Genomic DNA, 16313 nt, shown 5'->3' with positions numbered 1-16313 from the left:
ATTGTGAGTAGGTTTGCTTGTCTGCTTTCACATTTCCAGTGACTCTTTGGTGGTGATAGCAGATTAAAAGGCAGAACAGTGATGCTCTAATGCAAACACGGAGGAGGCTGGATAAAGTAGGATGCCAGGATTAGTGAAAATTGTATGAGGTTTGCAATTATCTCATGAGCCTCATTTCTAGCACCAGGATGCTGTACTAAAGGGCATGTTTAAGGGGTCGTGCATTGATGCTATCCTCTAAAAGCCATGAAGAGTTTACAGGCATAAGTGATGATCCTTTGCCCCTCTCCCTTCTTCTTTTGTTCTGTCTCGCCTACTCTCTTCTTTCCTTCCTTCTCTTCACCCCACTCTCTTCTCCAATGGGTACTAGAAACATAAGCAGGGTCCTTTGGAGAGCCACTTGAGCCAATGCACAATGGCCACTAGTAGCACTTTTATCTAAGTTGCAACAGTTATATCCAAATGGTTCCTTGCTCAACTGGGGCCTGATTCAAAAACTCATTGAAGTCAATGGGAATTTTTCCATTCATTCAAGACCCTCATCTACTCCCAATGAGAATCTTGAGTCAGAACGGCTCACTATACCAGTTCAAACTACTTTTCACTCCTCATACCTCTGCAGGACCAATCCAATGAAAGGAGAGGGAGTTGGAGTTTAGTCCGGCTGGTGCATTGTCAAATGATCTTTCACAAAGGGTACATTTACACTGCATCGCTATTTTGGGATACTGGAGTAATCCAAAATAGCTATCCCATGTCTACACAGTAAGCCCGTTATTTTGGGCTCACTATTCCGATGTCCCTGTAAACCTCATTCTATGAGGAGTAAGGATGTTTTGGAATAGCACTTGATTTTGAAATTTGATGAAATAAGCTATTTTGAAATAGCATCAAAATAAGATATGCAATTTGCGTAGCTCAAATTGCGTACCTTATTTCGAGTTACAGAGCTGTGTAAATACACCCAAAGTTCCAATAACAGAATATTGAAAAATGGGGATAAAAGACCTAAATTCAACCCAGCTTCACTTTCAGAACCCAGAGCACATTGCAGGGCTGGCAGTTAGGGAAAAAACAACATCTTTCTACTTGTGATTTGAGGAGATTGGTTCTGGAGTCACTGAAAGATGATAGACATGTACATTTGTGATGCTCTTTGTACAGAAGATCTTTGCATAACAGAATCGCTTTTTTAAATGTAATCAGGTCGTTGGATCACTGCTGAAATAAACTGGTGCAGCATGTCTGTTGAACAAAGTTTCAAACCAGAAAGACATTAAACTAGTGCTCTGGAATCTCTACTGTCTGCCTGTGAGTTTCCAGATACAATTTAAGAGTTGGTTTTGAGTAGCTTGAAAATTTTACATCAAAACATTTTTTCAATAACTAACAGTTCTTAAATCAAATAGGAATTTCCACAACTAAGAATTTTCACTGAAAACTTTTGGATTTTCATCTAAAAACTGAAAACAGAAAAATACTATTGTCACTAAAAACTGAAAAATCCAACTACAAATGAAAGTTGTCAGTTTTGTTTTCTGAAAAATATTTTTTTCTCCAGACTTTGATTTGGTCAAATCCTGAATATTTTAAAAGAACAATTTTCATGAACATGAAAAAAAAATCTTACGGGTAGACTGGGAAGGAGCCAGTGGCCGTGATACAAGTAGGTACCAATAACATAGGGAATGGTGGGAGAGAGGTTCTGGACACCTAATGTAGGCTGCTAGGTAAGACCTGAAGTCCACGACCTCCCTGGGAGCATCCTCTGAAATGCTTCCAGTTCTACACACTGGGCCAGTTTGCCAAGCAGAACTGTAAGATCCTAAACTGTGGATGAGACAATGATATATGAAGAAGGGTTTAATTTATTAGGAACTGGGGACTCTGCTGGGAGCCAGGGGTGTAAAGGCCAAGACAGTAATAGGATTCAAAAAATAATTAAATTTATGGAGTCTAGGTGCATCGATGGCTGTTATCCAGGATGGGCAGGATGATGTTCTGAGCCTCTGTTTGCCAGAAGCTGGGAATGGGGAACAGAAACTGGGACTGGGGAACACCTTATCTTGTCGGTCTTTCTGAAGCATCTTGCGCTACCTGGTCCAGTAGGTCCCTCTGAAGTGTCAGGGTATGTCTACACTACCCCGCTAGTTCGAACTAGCGGGGTAATGTATGCATACCGCACTTGCTAATGAAGCCCGGGATTTGAATTTCCCGGGCTTCATTAGCATAAGCGGGGAGCCGCCATTTTTAAATCCCCGCTGCTTCGAACCCCGTGTAGCGCGGCTACACGGGGCTCGAACTAGGTAGTTCGGACTAGGGTGCCTATTCCGAACTACCGGTACACCTCGTTTCACGAGGAGTAATGGTAGTTCGGAATAGGACCCTAGTCCGAACTACCTAGTTCGAGCCCCGTGTAGCCGCACTACACGGGGTTCGAAGCAGCGGGGATTTAAAAATGGCGGCTCCCCGCTTATGCTAATGAAGCCCGGGAAATTCAAATCCCGGGCTTCATTAGCAAGTGCGGTATGCATACATTACCCCGCTAGTTCGAACTAGCGGGGTAGTGTAGACATACCCTCAGGCGCTACCTTGTCCGTCCCTCTGAAGTACCTTATCTGGTCGGTTTCTCTGAAGCATCTGGCACTACCTGGTCCGGTTGGTCCCTTGGAGGCGCCTGGCGCTGCCTGGTCCGGGGGGTCCCCGGAGGCGCCTGGCGCTACCTGGTCCGGTGGGTCCCTGGCTCGGCGCTGCCTGGTCCGGTGGGTCCCCTGGAGGCGCCTGGCGCTACCTGGTCCGGGGGGTCCCTGGAGGCGCCTGGCGCTACCTGGTCCGGTGGGTCCCTGGCTCAGCGCTGCCTGGTCCGGTGGGTCCCCTGGAGGCGCCTGGCGCTACCTGGTCCGGGGGGTCCCCTGGAGGCGCCTGGCGCTACCTGGTCCGGGGGGGTCCCTGGAGGCGCCTGGCGCTACCTGGTCCGGGGGGTCCCTGGCTCGGCGCTGCCTGGTCCGGTGGGTCCCCTGGAGGCGCCTGGCGCTGCCTGGTCCAGGGGGTCCCTGGCTCGGCGCTGCCTGGTCCGGTGGGTCCCCTGGAGGCGCCTGGCGCTGCCTGGTCCGGGGGGTCCCCTGGAGGCGCCTGGCGCTGCCTGGTCCGGGGGGTCCCCTGGAGGCGCCTGGCGCTGCCTGGTCCAGGGGGTCCCTGGCTCGGCGCTGCCTGGTCCGGTGGGTCCCCTGGAGGCGCCTGGCGCTGCCTGGTCCGGGGGGTCCCCTGGAGGCGCCTGGCGCTGCCTGGTCCGGGGGGTCCCCTGGAGGCACCTGGCGCTGCCTGGTCCGGGGGGTCCCCTGGAGGCGCCTGGCGCTGCCTGGTCCGGTGGGTCCCCTGGAGGCGCCTGGCGCTGCCTGGTCCGGGGGGTCCCCTGGAGGCGCCTGGCGCTGCCTGGTCCGGGGGGTCCCCTGGAGGCACCTGGCGCTGCCTGGTCCGGGGGGTCCCCTGGAGGCGCCTGGCGCTGCCTGGTCGGGGGGGTCCCCTGGAGGCGCCTGGCGCTGCCTGGTCGGGGGGGTCCCCTGGAGGCGCCTGGCGCTGCCTGGTCCGGGGGGTCCCCTGGAGGCACCTGGCGCTGCCTGGTCCGGGGGGTCCCCTGGAGGCGCCTGGCGCTGCCTGGTCGGGGGGGTCCCCTGGAGGCGCCTGGCGCTGCCTGGTCCGGGGGGTCCCCTGGAGGCGCCTGGCGCTGCCTGGTCCGGGGGGTCCCCTGGAGGCGCCTGGCGCTGCCTGGTCCGGGGGGTCCCCTGGAGGCGCCTGGCGCTGCCTGGTCCGGGGGGTCCCCTGGAGGCGCCTGGCGCTGCCTGGTCCGGGGGGTCCCCTGGAGGCGCCTGGCGCTGCCTGGTCCGGGGGGTCCCCTGGAGGCGCCTGGCGCTGCCTGGTCCGGGGGGTCCCCTGGAGGCGCCTGGCGCTGCCTGGTCCGGTGGGTCCCCTGGAGGCGCCTGGCGCTGCCTGGTCCGGGGGGTCCCCTGGAGGCGCCTGGCGCTGCCTGGTCCGGGGGGTCCCCTGGAGGCGCCTGGCGCTGCCTGGTCCGGGGGGTCCCCTGGAGGCGCCTGGCGCTGCCTGGTCGGGGGGGTCCCCTGGAGGCGCCTGGCGCTGCCTGGTCCGGGGGGTCCCTGGCTCGGCGCTGCCTGAGGGGCGGACACTGACCTAACAGGCCCTGTGGTGGGACCAGAATGGCCCTGAGGGGCTGCTACTGTGTTGCCATGGTAACCAAGTGCCAGCATCTCCCGTGAGCTACCTGGCCCGGGCCCCGCCGCTGCGCCCAGCGCGCGCCAGCATTCCCCGTCTCCCGGATACTGTCGCCATGGCAGCCGAGGCCCGAGCAGCAGGCGTCCCCCCGCGCCGGCCTGGGCCCGCTCCAGAGCGGCAGTGCGCAGCCTCCAGCCCGGCCGCCGGGCCGCTGCACAAGGCGTCATGGCGCTCGGGCGGCGGGCGCTGCTGCTGCTGCTGCCGCTGCTCGGTGAGTCCCGGGGCAGGGGGCCGAGGGATGCAGCGGGGGGGGCCGAGGGATGCAGCGGGGAAGGGGTAGTGGGGGGGGACTGGCACCCCCCGTGCACCGGGCAGCAGAGGAGCGCGCATCTGCAAGCGGCGGCGCCGGAGAGGGGACTTGCCCCCCAGCGCGGGGGAGCGGGGAACATGCCTCCCCTGCCCTGGCTAGCGGGGGGGGGGGGCAGAGCAGCTGTCCCTGCTGCGTGGGGGGACTCGACACGCACCCCCACACCCGGGGTGGCGGGGCTGGGGGGCCGCGCGCAGCCCGGCGCACGAGGAGGACAAGGGAGGGCAGGGTGGGGGCCACCAGCCATGGGGGGTCTTTGGAACATCCCGACTGCTCAGGAATCGGGTGCCTGGGGCGGGGAGTCAAACCAGCAGCCCCCCCGGCAGAGCGCCCGCCTGGAGGCTGCCTGCGCTGGGCACTCCCTTTGTGCCCTGTTTCTAGGCTCGGGGGGGCCAGTACGGGGACTCCCCAGTAGGTGCCACTTTGCCCTGGGGACCACAGCGGGAGGGGAGGGGGGGGCTTCCAAGCAACCTCAGGGCTTGCTGGGCAGGAGGGCTGCTCCCCCCTGCTCTGACCCGGGCACAGTGTCTGTGGCTTTGGACTCAAGCTGCTTCTAAGAACATCTATGTTTCTGCTAGTCCTAGTCCTAGAGGGTGCCAGGAATGTGCAGCCTCTGCAGGCAGGCTGGACAGTAGAGCCTATTCACACCAGGGCACAGGCCCCTATTGTTCAGGGGGGCCTGCATGAATCTTGGTAGCTTAATTGCAAAAACATTTGCTGATGCAGTTCAGGAATGAATTGGGACTTACTTGTCTGGCTATGAATAAAGGCAGGAATGGGGCAGGGGAGGGACAGCCAGTGTGCCTGGTGCCTTGCCTCACCTCCCACCCCATCCCACTACACAACCCCTGTTGCTCTCTGTGGACAAAGCCCTGGCCGGGTTGATTTAGTTGGAACTGGTCCTGCCTAGAGCAGGGGGCTGGACTTGACCTTCTGAGGTCTCTTCCAGTTCTATGATTCTATGACAGCGCACTGCAGAAGGCGAAATCAGTATTTGTGGAAGAGAGTGGGTGTGGAATGCTTACTACAGGTTAGCAGGCCCTGAGCCTGAATAGACTTAAACATACTGGCACTTAACTTGATGTGCTGCCCACAGCCCTTCACACTCAATGGAATTCCTCACAGGGCATCAAAGTAAGGAAATGCATAAATCTTGGCATGCCTGTGACCTTACCACCCCAGAGAAAGGGGCCAGCTGATTAGGGATGTTAAAAAGCATTTAGTACGGTAATCATGTAGCCACTAAAAATGTGGTTACATGCACTGTGGGCTCTGCAGTATAAAGCTTAGCTTTATACTGTGGAGCCTGCAGCGAAGCGGGCAACCCTTGCCCACCCGGCTCCCGGGGAGGAGGCTTTGCTGTTCTACCGCTGCAAAGCCACCTCCCTGGCAGTCAGCTGAGCTCAACCGATACCATTAACGAATAAGCTGAGTTTAAATGGTTAATCGGTTAAACTCTAGCATCCATACAGCTGGTTCTGCGACTTTCAGGACACGTTTGATGTCAGTATAAAAGTATTTCCGCAAAAGAGCGTCTAGATTGGCACGGGTGCTTTTGCGCAAAAGCATCCATGCCAATCTAGACGCGCTTTTGCGCAAGAAAGCTCCGATGGCCATTTTAGCCATCAGACTTTCTTGTGCAAAAAATTAAGGTGCCTGTCTACACTGGCCCTCTTGCGCAAGTATTCTTGCGCAAGAGGTCTTATCCCTGAGCGGGAGCGTCAAAGTATTTGCCCAAGAAGCACTGAATTCTTACATTAGAACGTCAGTGCTCTTGCACAAATTCAAGCAGCCAGTGTAGACAGCTGGCAGTGTAGACAGCTGGCAGCCGCTTTTGCGCAAAATCTTGCCAGTCTAGACGCACCCAATAGGTAATAGAGCACCCTAAATGGATAATTACCCCCGGTGGAGTTGGGAGCCGTATTGCCGTGATGCAGCCACAGGTTTCTGATGGCCAACCTTTTGTCTGTGTCTGGAGACCCTGACCCACTTGACCCAGAACCACAGTTCCCCTCTTACATCTGAAAAGTTACAAGACATATTAGTCAAGAAATCATTAGGTGGGTGACCAAACAATATCGGCCAGTAGGCAAAAAGCAGGTGTTACAATATTATATTACAAATATTAATTATTAAGCACGCAGTTAGTCTGGCAGTCCTATTTCCCTACAACAGCAGTCCTGAAATATATTCCGATTTCCTGTTTTTCATAGCTGCTTACCCCGGCATATCAGAGAGGATGCAGAGTCCAGTCTATTTTTTGTGATAGCTAATGCCACCCGCACTTCTATACACACACACTTGCCTTAGTTATGCTAAGAGCCTCAGAGGTTTACTAAAGGGCTAAATGCAACAAGTAGAATAATTGATAGTCCATTCAAATAATTGACAGTGGCTTGGGCATGAGGTTGGTTGCTAAAATGCCCTTCCACAAATGTGCCGAGGCCCCAAGCTGCAAATCTCCTGGTTTGGAGCATTCAGATACTCGCAGCCATGTTCAGATGATGTCTACGCAACAATGGCACAGCGACTGCACTGCAGCTGTGCCCTGGAACACCCTAGTATATCTGTTCTATACATGAGTGGAAGGGGGTTTTCCTTGGATGTAGCTAATACTACCTCTCAGAAAGGTGGAACTACTGAGAGGAAGAATCCCTCTGTCAGCACAGTTGCATCTATATTGGAGGTTAGGTCGACTTAACTTCGGTGCTCCAGGCATGACATTTGTCACAGGCCTGAGAGATGTTTTTCTAATTTTTAGGTGTAGACCAAGGCTTAGACTGTAATCTTTTTGGGGCAGGGACTGCCTCTTACTGTGTACCTACAACACTTAGCACAGAGGGTCCTCAATCTTGATTGTGGCCTGGAAGTGCTACCATCATCCAAATAAATAATGACACTGTTATGGGCACTGCAGAGAATCTGAAGACCCTGTCTACATAAGGGAAATATACATGAACACAGCTACCCCAGTGGAGTAAGTTGTGTAGGTGTAAGCCCTGTTTTACTTCAGTGCAATATAGCTACATCAGATTTGCTACACTAATATAAACTTTTCTAATATAAGATAAGGTGATATCTTAATGGACCAACTTTTGTTGGTAGAAGAGACAAGCTTTCGAGCTGCACAGTGGTCTTTGCTAAGTCTGCTTGCTCATATCCTGGGATCAATGTGCCTATAATAGTGCAAACTGCTAATATGGACATGCCTCTAGTTGGATTTTGAACATTCCTTGATTTATATCCACCTTTTCTGAGGTGAGTTGTGAAATCCAAGTCAGGATTTTGAATGACTAACCTGAACTCTCTGAAAATTTGGAGGCATTTTGACCCAGAAATTGGATTTGTACTGATGCTTCAATTTATTCTGATTCGAGTTAAGTTTGTTGCTTCACTAATGCTGTTTATATTTTAAAACTATATGGTAAAAGTCTCCTGATTTTTGTTTAAATATACAGCCCACCTGTCCCTGAGGCAAACAAGTGCTCAGAGTCAGCTGTTGGTGCCAAAAATGGCTTCTTGGAGGCAGTGTTTTTAGCTCTAGTGCTAAACTGGTGTGTGAGTTGCTTGCAAGGATTTTCTTACTGCAAATAGTTGCAGGGTTGCTTTATTTTCAACAGGCAATTAAAAAGCAGGAAAAACAGCTCAGTGAGCTGGACCAAAAAGTGGATGCTTAATGATAGGTGTACAGAAACAAATCTTAGGAAAGGTTTGGTCAGCAAGGAATATGTTGGCATTGCCACCAAAGTGTAACAGAAGGAGATGCAAGCTTCATGCCCATCTACTGTACAGCTGTTGACAGAGAATGTGATACCAGCAAATTCCCTCTTGCTTTAAATGCTTCTGATGATTATTTTCTTCCTGAAGCACAAGTGGGCCGAAGGAGGAAAATGTGTTTATTGTGTGAAGAGAGAAAGCTGCTGAGCGATAATGACTTAGCTGTGAACTTGGGCTGTCTTTGCAGACCAGTTTACTTTCCTTGTGGAGGATGAATTTTGTGTGTCTTAGACAGAACCTAACCTTTTTCATATATCCCTTAGTGTGCTTAGGATTTGAACCATGGATGCAATTTGATTCGCATAAACAAGTTCACAAAGCAGAATGTTCTTTTGCACCCATTTTAGCAAACAAGAACAGTGGCTGCTTCACAGTTGTCTGTGGGCAACTAGGATTCCTTAATTTACTGCCAATAAGTCCTTTCTCTTTGCTCATGCCAAAAGATAGAATGTTGGCCAGCCCTGAGAGCTAGCTCTTGTTTTCTCTGAAGCTCATTTGGATTGGTAGCGAGGTGGTGTTTTGTTTTTTGTGGGGGGCCGGAGGGCAGAGTTTTACTCTTGCAATATGTGTTCTCTGCTTTGGCAGTCTCTACAGTTAGAAGGGATAGGGGAGAATTCGTGTGTGCATCAAGGCAGAACTGGGCTCCCCCTGGTATATTTAAAGCAAATGCTAAACTGCTGATTGCATCAAACCCTGAGGAGTTAAGGAAAATATGTGAACTTTTTATAATGCAGGACTAAGGCAGGGGAAGAATTCCCAGAGGGAGTTCTGTGCTGTGTTCAGGATCCCACGAGGCCTCACTGCCTGTATGCAAAACACGAGCATTTAGTGCAAACCCTCCTCTGCACAGGATAAAATAGCTAATTTTGTTGCACCATTGTTTTACTTGAGGCTTATTTTGAAATGGCAGGATATATAAACAACTGAATTAAAGATATAAAGTGAATGAATGTAATTACATTGTTAGTCGGTTTCCTCGGTCAACAGGCAGATAAACCTTGCCATCTCATTCCTTAAGGATAAAGGCTGTTTGCTCCACATGTTGGGGGTTTTGTGTTTTGCTCAAAGAAGCAGAAGTGGGTTGTGCCTACGACAGCCTTTGATACCATCTACATGTTTTGTTCATCTTTAAGGTGCTGCAAGACTATTTGTTGTTGTTTAAGTTTTTCCAATCAACATCAGTAATAGGTGCCATGCAACAGCACAGGTATCCATCACAAGGGGAAGGACTCTCCTTTGCAGAGTCTGCTCATAGCCAAAGCATATTTTGATGGTTCATATTGTATTTAAGCAGCATGGTCTACATAATTGCATCCATTGTGTTTTGCTTGTCCTCGAATTGTAGTTCTAGCTGTAGTTCTACTCAGGACAAGCCATGGCTGTTGGACCACACTCTCCAGCATCTGTAACTGGAAATTGGGTATCGGGCTTTGCAAACCAAGTTTTTGTTTCCTTCACCCCCTTTGACTTAGTTCAATGCCCCATATGCATGTGATGTTACTCCTCTCGCCCCTCTCCCCCAGTTAATTTGAGTGAGAAGGGAGGTCTGGAAGTTCAGTTATTTCACGATGTTCTTTTCCAGTGACTTGACTTAATGAAAGATTATTGTTTGTCTGTGTCTGTTTGGCATGGGGCAGATCCTGGCGCTATGGGCTGTGTTGTCCTGGAGGAGAGCTGGATCCTGGCAAACATCTCTTTCTCATTATAGATAAGTGGAGGTCAAGCAGGCGTCCTCCAGGGATAAACTATGTGGGAGGCAGCATTAAAGATGTTTCCTGCAGGAGAATCTCTGCTGTAGTTCTGTTATCACCTCTTCTTTTGCGGTCTGATTTTCATGCTGTAAGGAACCTTTGTGTTGCTCCCGTGATAAAGTGCAGCTGTCTAGCACACAACTCAGCAGTGTGAAAAATATTAAGACAGCTGCGTCATGGAGCCTGAAATCTTTAGAAATAGTCTGGTTGTTTACAAGCTCTGGGGAGGTTCCTTTTCTTCCAGGTTCTAAAGCACCTGGGCTATTGGGTTGAAACAGGAGTCCTCCAGATCCAAAAAAGGCAACTAACTGGGACAAAATCTCCTGACTCTTGCCTGAAACAGATATAGGTGCACATTTTAGAAGAGCAAACCACAGTCTACACAATTCCCTAAAGCTTGAATTCCCGAGGGATGAAATATGGACTCATGGAAACTCTTGACAGGAGGGTAGTTCACACTCAGCTGGAATTCATTAATTATTAAAAATAATACTTCAGCCCACAGGTCCTCAGTGTAAATTTGAAATATTAATCTGATTTACCCCATGATGTATTATAAGTTGCGTAACAGATAATGATAATAGAATGTATTGGTTGTGTTGTGTCCTTCATGCAGGAAATTGCAAAGTGCTTTAGAGTGCAGTTTACAAATTGAAGAGAAAATAAAAGCTTTGAAGCCATAATGGATGTGGCAGATAAAATTAAATTGCCTTCAGATACTGTTCAGGGTCGCCCTGTGTTTTTCTTTTTTAACTCATAAATCCCAGGGATTTCAGTGCAAAGAGAATTCTCTTTCTCTCGCCTTATCCTATCAGTGTGCCTGGTTGTTAGATTGCAAATATAAGTTCACAAGGAGCATAGAGACCTCATAGATTATTGAGGTACAGCTGGCCCATTTAAAGCCTCTTTCAGTTTTAAAACAGAGATCTGTGCCCCTGCTGGGATTTGTGAGATCTCTGTGTGAAAGAGCAACTGTTCAAAACAGTTGGTTTAGCCTTATTTGAAGTAGATCTGTAATGGCACATTCTAAAATATCTATTCGCCCTAGAGTGAGATTTTCAAAGGATCCTGAGAAACTTAAGTACCTAACTCCCTTTGAAATCCAAGGGGAGTTTTGTTCCTGACTTCCATCGCCTCCTTGGACAATCCCAGCCCTAATAAATGTTTGGAACAATTCAAATCAGTTGCATAAACTGTCAGTATTTAAAAGCAACTAGTGATTTTTGTGGGCTTCAGTTCTTCCATCCAGACCTGGTTTTCAGAGGGCCAAATTTCAGCACTTTTTGAAAATGAGCTCCCTTAAAGGTGTCTCATTTTGGGTCCTCAAAAACAGAGGCACTCAAAAGCAGCAGTCATCTAAGTTTTGACCATCTTGGCCAGTGTGTCTCTCAGGGTTTAATGAAAAAAGCTAAAACAGTTTGGTCATACTCAAACTGTTGCTAGCCATGTGCTCAATGTCAAAAATATGACCCGATTGTAGTTTCATTAGTCAGAAGTGATGGGACAGGCAGGCAGAGTTGTAGGAAAGAGATTTTTAGAGAGACCAGGGTTACATGCCAAGAGACCTTTGCATGTCTGGTAGCTACATGGGCACCGATTTATGTTGCTGAGCTCCAGGGGTGTGACTGAATTTGGTTCCTCCTGAAACCTGACTCTCCTGTTTCAGTCATCCTATTCCAATTATAGTGATAGAAATGTAGCGGTGTTAGTCTGGGGTAGCTGAAGCAAAATGCAGGACAATGTAGCACTTTAAAGACTAACAAGATGGTTTATTAGATGATGAGCTTTTGTGGGCCAGACCCACTTCCTCAGATCAAATAGTGGAAGAAAGTAGTCACAACCATATATACCAAAGGATACAATTAAAAAAATGAACACATATGAAAAGGACAAATCACATTGCAGAACAGGAGGGGGATGCGGGGGGGGGGGGAGGAAGGAAGGTAAGTGTCTGTGAATTGATGATATTAGAGGTGGGGAGAGTGGGATGTTTGTGAGTTAATGGTATTAGAGGTGATAATTGGGGAAACTGTCTTGGTAATGGGTGAGATAGTTCAAATGTTTGTTCAGTCCGTTTTGGAAAGTGTCGAATTTTAACATGAATGACAGTTCAGAGGATTCCCTTTCAAGTGCAGATGTAAAAGGTCTTTGTAGCAGAATGCAGGTGGTTAAGTCATTGAGAGAGTGTCCTTTCTGGTTAAAATGGCAAGAAACTGTTTTTTCTTTGTGATCTTGTCTGATATCTGTTTTGTGGGCATTAATCCTTTGGCGAAGTGTCTGAGATGTTTGTCCAATGTACATAGCAGACGGACACTTTCGGCACATGATAGCATAGATTATATTTCTGGATGCGCAGGAATATGTGTTCTTGATCTTATAACTCACTTGGTTAGGTCCAATAATGGTATCAGCAGAATGAATATGTGGACAAAGCTGGCAACGGGGTTTGTTGCAAGGGAAGGTACCAGGGTTGGTATTAGTGTGGTATGTCCTGTGGTGGTTGGTAAGAATCATCTTGAGGTTAGGTGGTTGTCTATAGGAGACTATGGGTCTGTCTCCCAGAGCCTCTTGGAGTATGGTATCCTGTTCCAGTATAGGCTGTAGTTTATTGATAATGTGTTGGACAGGTTTAAGTTGGGGGTTGTACGTGATGACAAGTGGTGTTCTATTGTTGGTTTTCTTGGGTCTGTCTTGAAGTAGATGGTTTCTAGGTATTCGTCTGGCTCTTTCAATTTGCTTTTTTATTTCTCTGGGTGGGTAGTTGAGGTGTATAAATGCTTGGTAGAGATCCTGAAGCTTCTGGTCTCTGTCAGTGGGATTAGAGCAGATGCGGTTGTATCGAAGGGCTTGGCTATAGACGATGGATCGTGTGGTGTGATCTGGATGGGAGCAAATCAATAAACTACAGCCTATACTGGAACAGGATACCATACTCCAAGAGGCTCTGGGAGACAGACCCATAGTCTCTAATATCATCAATTCACAGACACTTACCTTCCTTCCTCCCCCCCCCATCCCCCTCCTGTTCTGCAATGTGATTTGTCCTTTTCGTATGTGTTCATTTTTTTAATTGTATCCTTTGGTATATATGGTTGTGACTACTTTCTTCCACTATTTGATCTGAGGAAGTGGGTCTGGCCCACGAAAGCTCATCATCTAATAAACCATCTTGTTAGTCTTTAAAGTGCTACATTGTCCTGCATTTTATTCCAATTATGACATTACTACACCCATGCATCTTTCATGTTTTATAAAAATGATTCCAATAAGCTCTGATCCTGCTGCCTGTTCTATGTGGGCAAATCCACAAAGCCACGTCCATTTGACTTCTTTGGCACTCTGGAGTGTACTCAAGCATAGTTAGTTGCAGGATCAGATGCTTAATCATTGTGTCAGAGGGGTAGTCATGTTAGTCTGTATTAGCAAAAATAACAAGGAGTCCTGTGGCACCTTAACATCTAACAGATTGATTTGCCCACAGTAGCTTATGCCCAAATCAATCTGTTAGTCTTTAAGGTGCCACATGACTTCTCTTGAAATCATTTGTTTGTGCATTTAATTGTGCATTTAAAAACAAACAGTACCCTCTATCCCCCTTACTGTGCAAAACTAGACTAGTCTCTTTTTTGAAATAACATAATAGTAACTTTTAAAAATATGTAACATTGAATGAAAGTCCAAAAGTTTAGCCAAGCTTGCAGAGATGTACACCACTTACTGCTCCTCTAAGCTATCTATAGACATAAACACGTGTGTATAATATACTACAGGCTTAGCATTTTTTTCTGCAAACCTGTAATTTAGCAGAGCAGGTTTTGTTTAAAATACTAGACAAGTGATGCAAAGGCACAGTTGAAACCAAGGCACGGAGTTTGCTCATCCATCTTAAGCACAATGATAAATCTTTACTTGCCTGCAATAGAAATACAAACCGCTCCCTTGGGCAAACAGACAGCTAAGCTGTACAAGATTCTGTTCCTTTTGACCAAGATTAGTCTGAATGGGGTGTGTGTGTGTGTATACCACAGCCAGGTTATCAATCTCTGGGAAAGAAAGGCCCTAGCCATGCTGTTGCGTTGCAGTAGTACATCAGGGCCTTCGCTGTGGAGCAGGACCTGAGGAAATGAGAGACTGTACGAATATAGAACAGAGAGGCAGTCTCTGTCCTGGGGCTCTTACAGTCCAAACCTGCATTGGGACACATTGTGTAATTAAAGCTACACCTGCAGCTAAGTACAGGCAGTCCCCGACTTACGCGGATCCGACTTACGTCAGATCCGCACTTACGAATGGGGCTTTCTCGCCCCGGAGCTCACAGGCAGCGGTCAGCCACCTCGACCTCCGGGGCGAGAAAAGCTGCTCCCGATGCCCCTGGTCTGCTGGGGACCGTCTCCAGCAGACCAGGGGCATCGGGAGCAAAGCCGCAGCCCCGGCGGGTTTGCTCGCGGTGCCTCTGGTCTGCTGGAGACGGTCCCCAGCAGACCAGGGGCACCGCGAGCAAAGCTGCAGCCTCGGCGGGGTCCCGCGCTTCTGAGGCTTTGCTCTGGCAAAGCCTCAGAAGCGCGGGACCCCACCGCGGCTGCGGATTTGCTCCCGGTGCCCCTGGTCTGCTGGGGACCATCTCCAGCAGACTAGGGGCGCCAGAGCAAAGCCTCAGAGGCGCGGCACCCCACCGCTGCAGCTTTGCTCCCCGTGTCCCTGGTCTGCTGGGGGGGGGGTGCAGCTAGTGTGCCTCCCCTCCCCCCCCAGCAGACCAGGCTTTTGTTGTGGACCCTGGGGCAGAGCAGCTGGGGCGCTGCCGGTTGGTCCCGCAGCGCCGCTCTGGGCACTACTGGACCAACCCGGCAGCACCCCAGTTGCTCTGCCCCGGGCTTCCTGGAATCAGTGGCTGATCAGTTTCAGCAGCAGCTGAATCTGGACGCCAGTTCCGACTTACATACAGATTCAACTTAAGAACAAACCTACAGTCCCTATCTTGTACGTAACCCGGGGACTGCCTGTAGTTGCAGGATTGGGCCAACATGGCTGCCACAGGGACTCAGAGAGATCCTTAAGGTCAGTAGATGTGGTGGCATTCACAGCAGCCACGTAACAATAGTGGAGGGGGAGGCTTCTTTGAGCCAACTGTCATATCTTCGCTCTCACGCCACCGGCATCCATGAAGGGTTCTGCACCTTGCTCATATGGCATGCAGAGCATGGGCTTTTCCAGGGGGGCCTAGGTAGTGGAACTTTTCCAGAGTTTGCACAGTTAACGACTGGAGTGAAGATATGAAGCCCAATAATCACATTGGGCTCAAATGAGATTTGTTGTATCCCTTAGAAGGATCTTGTGAGTTGCTCTTTTTTATATACTTCCCAATTGTTGTGTTACCTTCCATGTCTTTTATCATACTAAGGCCTGCAAAAACACTAAGATAAACCTTCCTTCCTGCTGGTGGCGTGCCTTTGGTGATTTACTTTTTCAGCATGTCTCTTTTCGCAGCAGCTCTGTGATATTGTTTATTTTTTGTGCCACACGCAGTTCTTGGGTTTACTTCCTGCTTGTAGTAACAATAGCTGCACTTTGCTCACTAGCATCTTGTAGGTGAGGAAATCACAACACTGAAAGTGTCAATAAAGTACCATATCACAGTGGGGTTGGTAGCATTCTCACTTGTGCAAAGGTAGAGAGCTTAAGGTGAGAATATTCTAACATGGCTGCCTAAAGTTGGGCTATTTCCTACATCCGCGTGTAGGTAGCAAAATGAGCCACTAGGAGCTGACCACAGCTGAAATCCCAAGTGGCAAGTGCTTGTGCTAAGGAGCAGGAAGCTGTAATTTGTATCCTCCGCAGAATGGCCTAGAGGGGGGCCTTCGACACACATTCACCAGTGCATTACCCGAGCACCTGCAGCTCCCATTGACTTCAGTGGGTCTTTTGGGTTTGCAGGACTTTTCAAAGTCAGGCCATGTTTACTTAGGCACCTGACATTAAGCACTCACAATCATGGTAGAGGAAGGGTGTAATACACAGCTCTAGGAAAGTACAAGTGACTTAGCCAAAGCAAGATGGGAGGGGAGCTATAGATCCTGATTCTTCATTTACTAACCACTAAACAGCTGCGCTTGTTCCTAATGCACTATTGCTATCAATCAGGGGTTCTCCATTTTTCCCATACCATGACCCCAGCCTCCCCCCAGCATCCCCGT

At 49.4% G+C, this 16313-nt stretch overlaps 1 protein-coding gene and 1 long non-coding RNA gene across 2 annotated transcripts in view; one reads left to right on the top strand and one right to left on the bottom strand.

The window, feature by feature from the left end:
• LOC142824483 (uncharacterized) overlaps positions 1-2128 on the bottom strand; it is a 34366-nt gene extending 32238 nt beyond the window's left edge. Inside the window, exon 1 of the long non-coding RNA XR_012899347.2 lies at positions 2098-2128. This is a non-coding gene — a long non-coding RNA (uncharacterized LOC142824483). The remainder of the gene's footprint in view (positions 1-2097) is intronic.
• Positions 2129-4345: 2217 nt separating this feature from the next.
• JAM3 (junctional adhesion molecule 3) overlaps positions 4346-16313 on the top strand; it is a 51840-nt gene continuing 39872 nt past the window's right edge. The window contains exon 1 of the mRNA XM_075916412.2: positions 4346-4498. Within this exon, the coding sequence (XP_075772527.1) occupies positions 4453-4498 (46 nt within the window). The 5' untranslated portion in view covers positions 4346-4452. The remainder of the gene's footprint in view (positions 4499-16313) is intronic.

This window comes from Pelodiscus sinensis, chromosome 25 (genome assembly GCF_052426305.1).
Source record: "Pelodiscus sinensis isolate ZL-2025 chromosome 25, ASM5242630v1, whole genome shotgun sequence".
Taxonomy (NCBI): domain Eukaryota; kingdom Metazoa; phylum Chordata; order Testudines; family Trionychidae; genus Pelodiscus; species Pelodiscus sinensis.
This window is presented reverse-complemented; position numbering and strand designations above follow the sequence as displayed.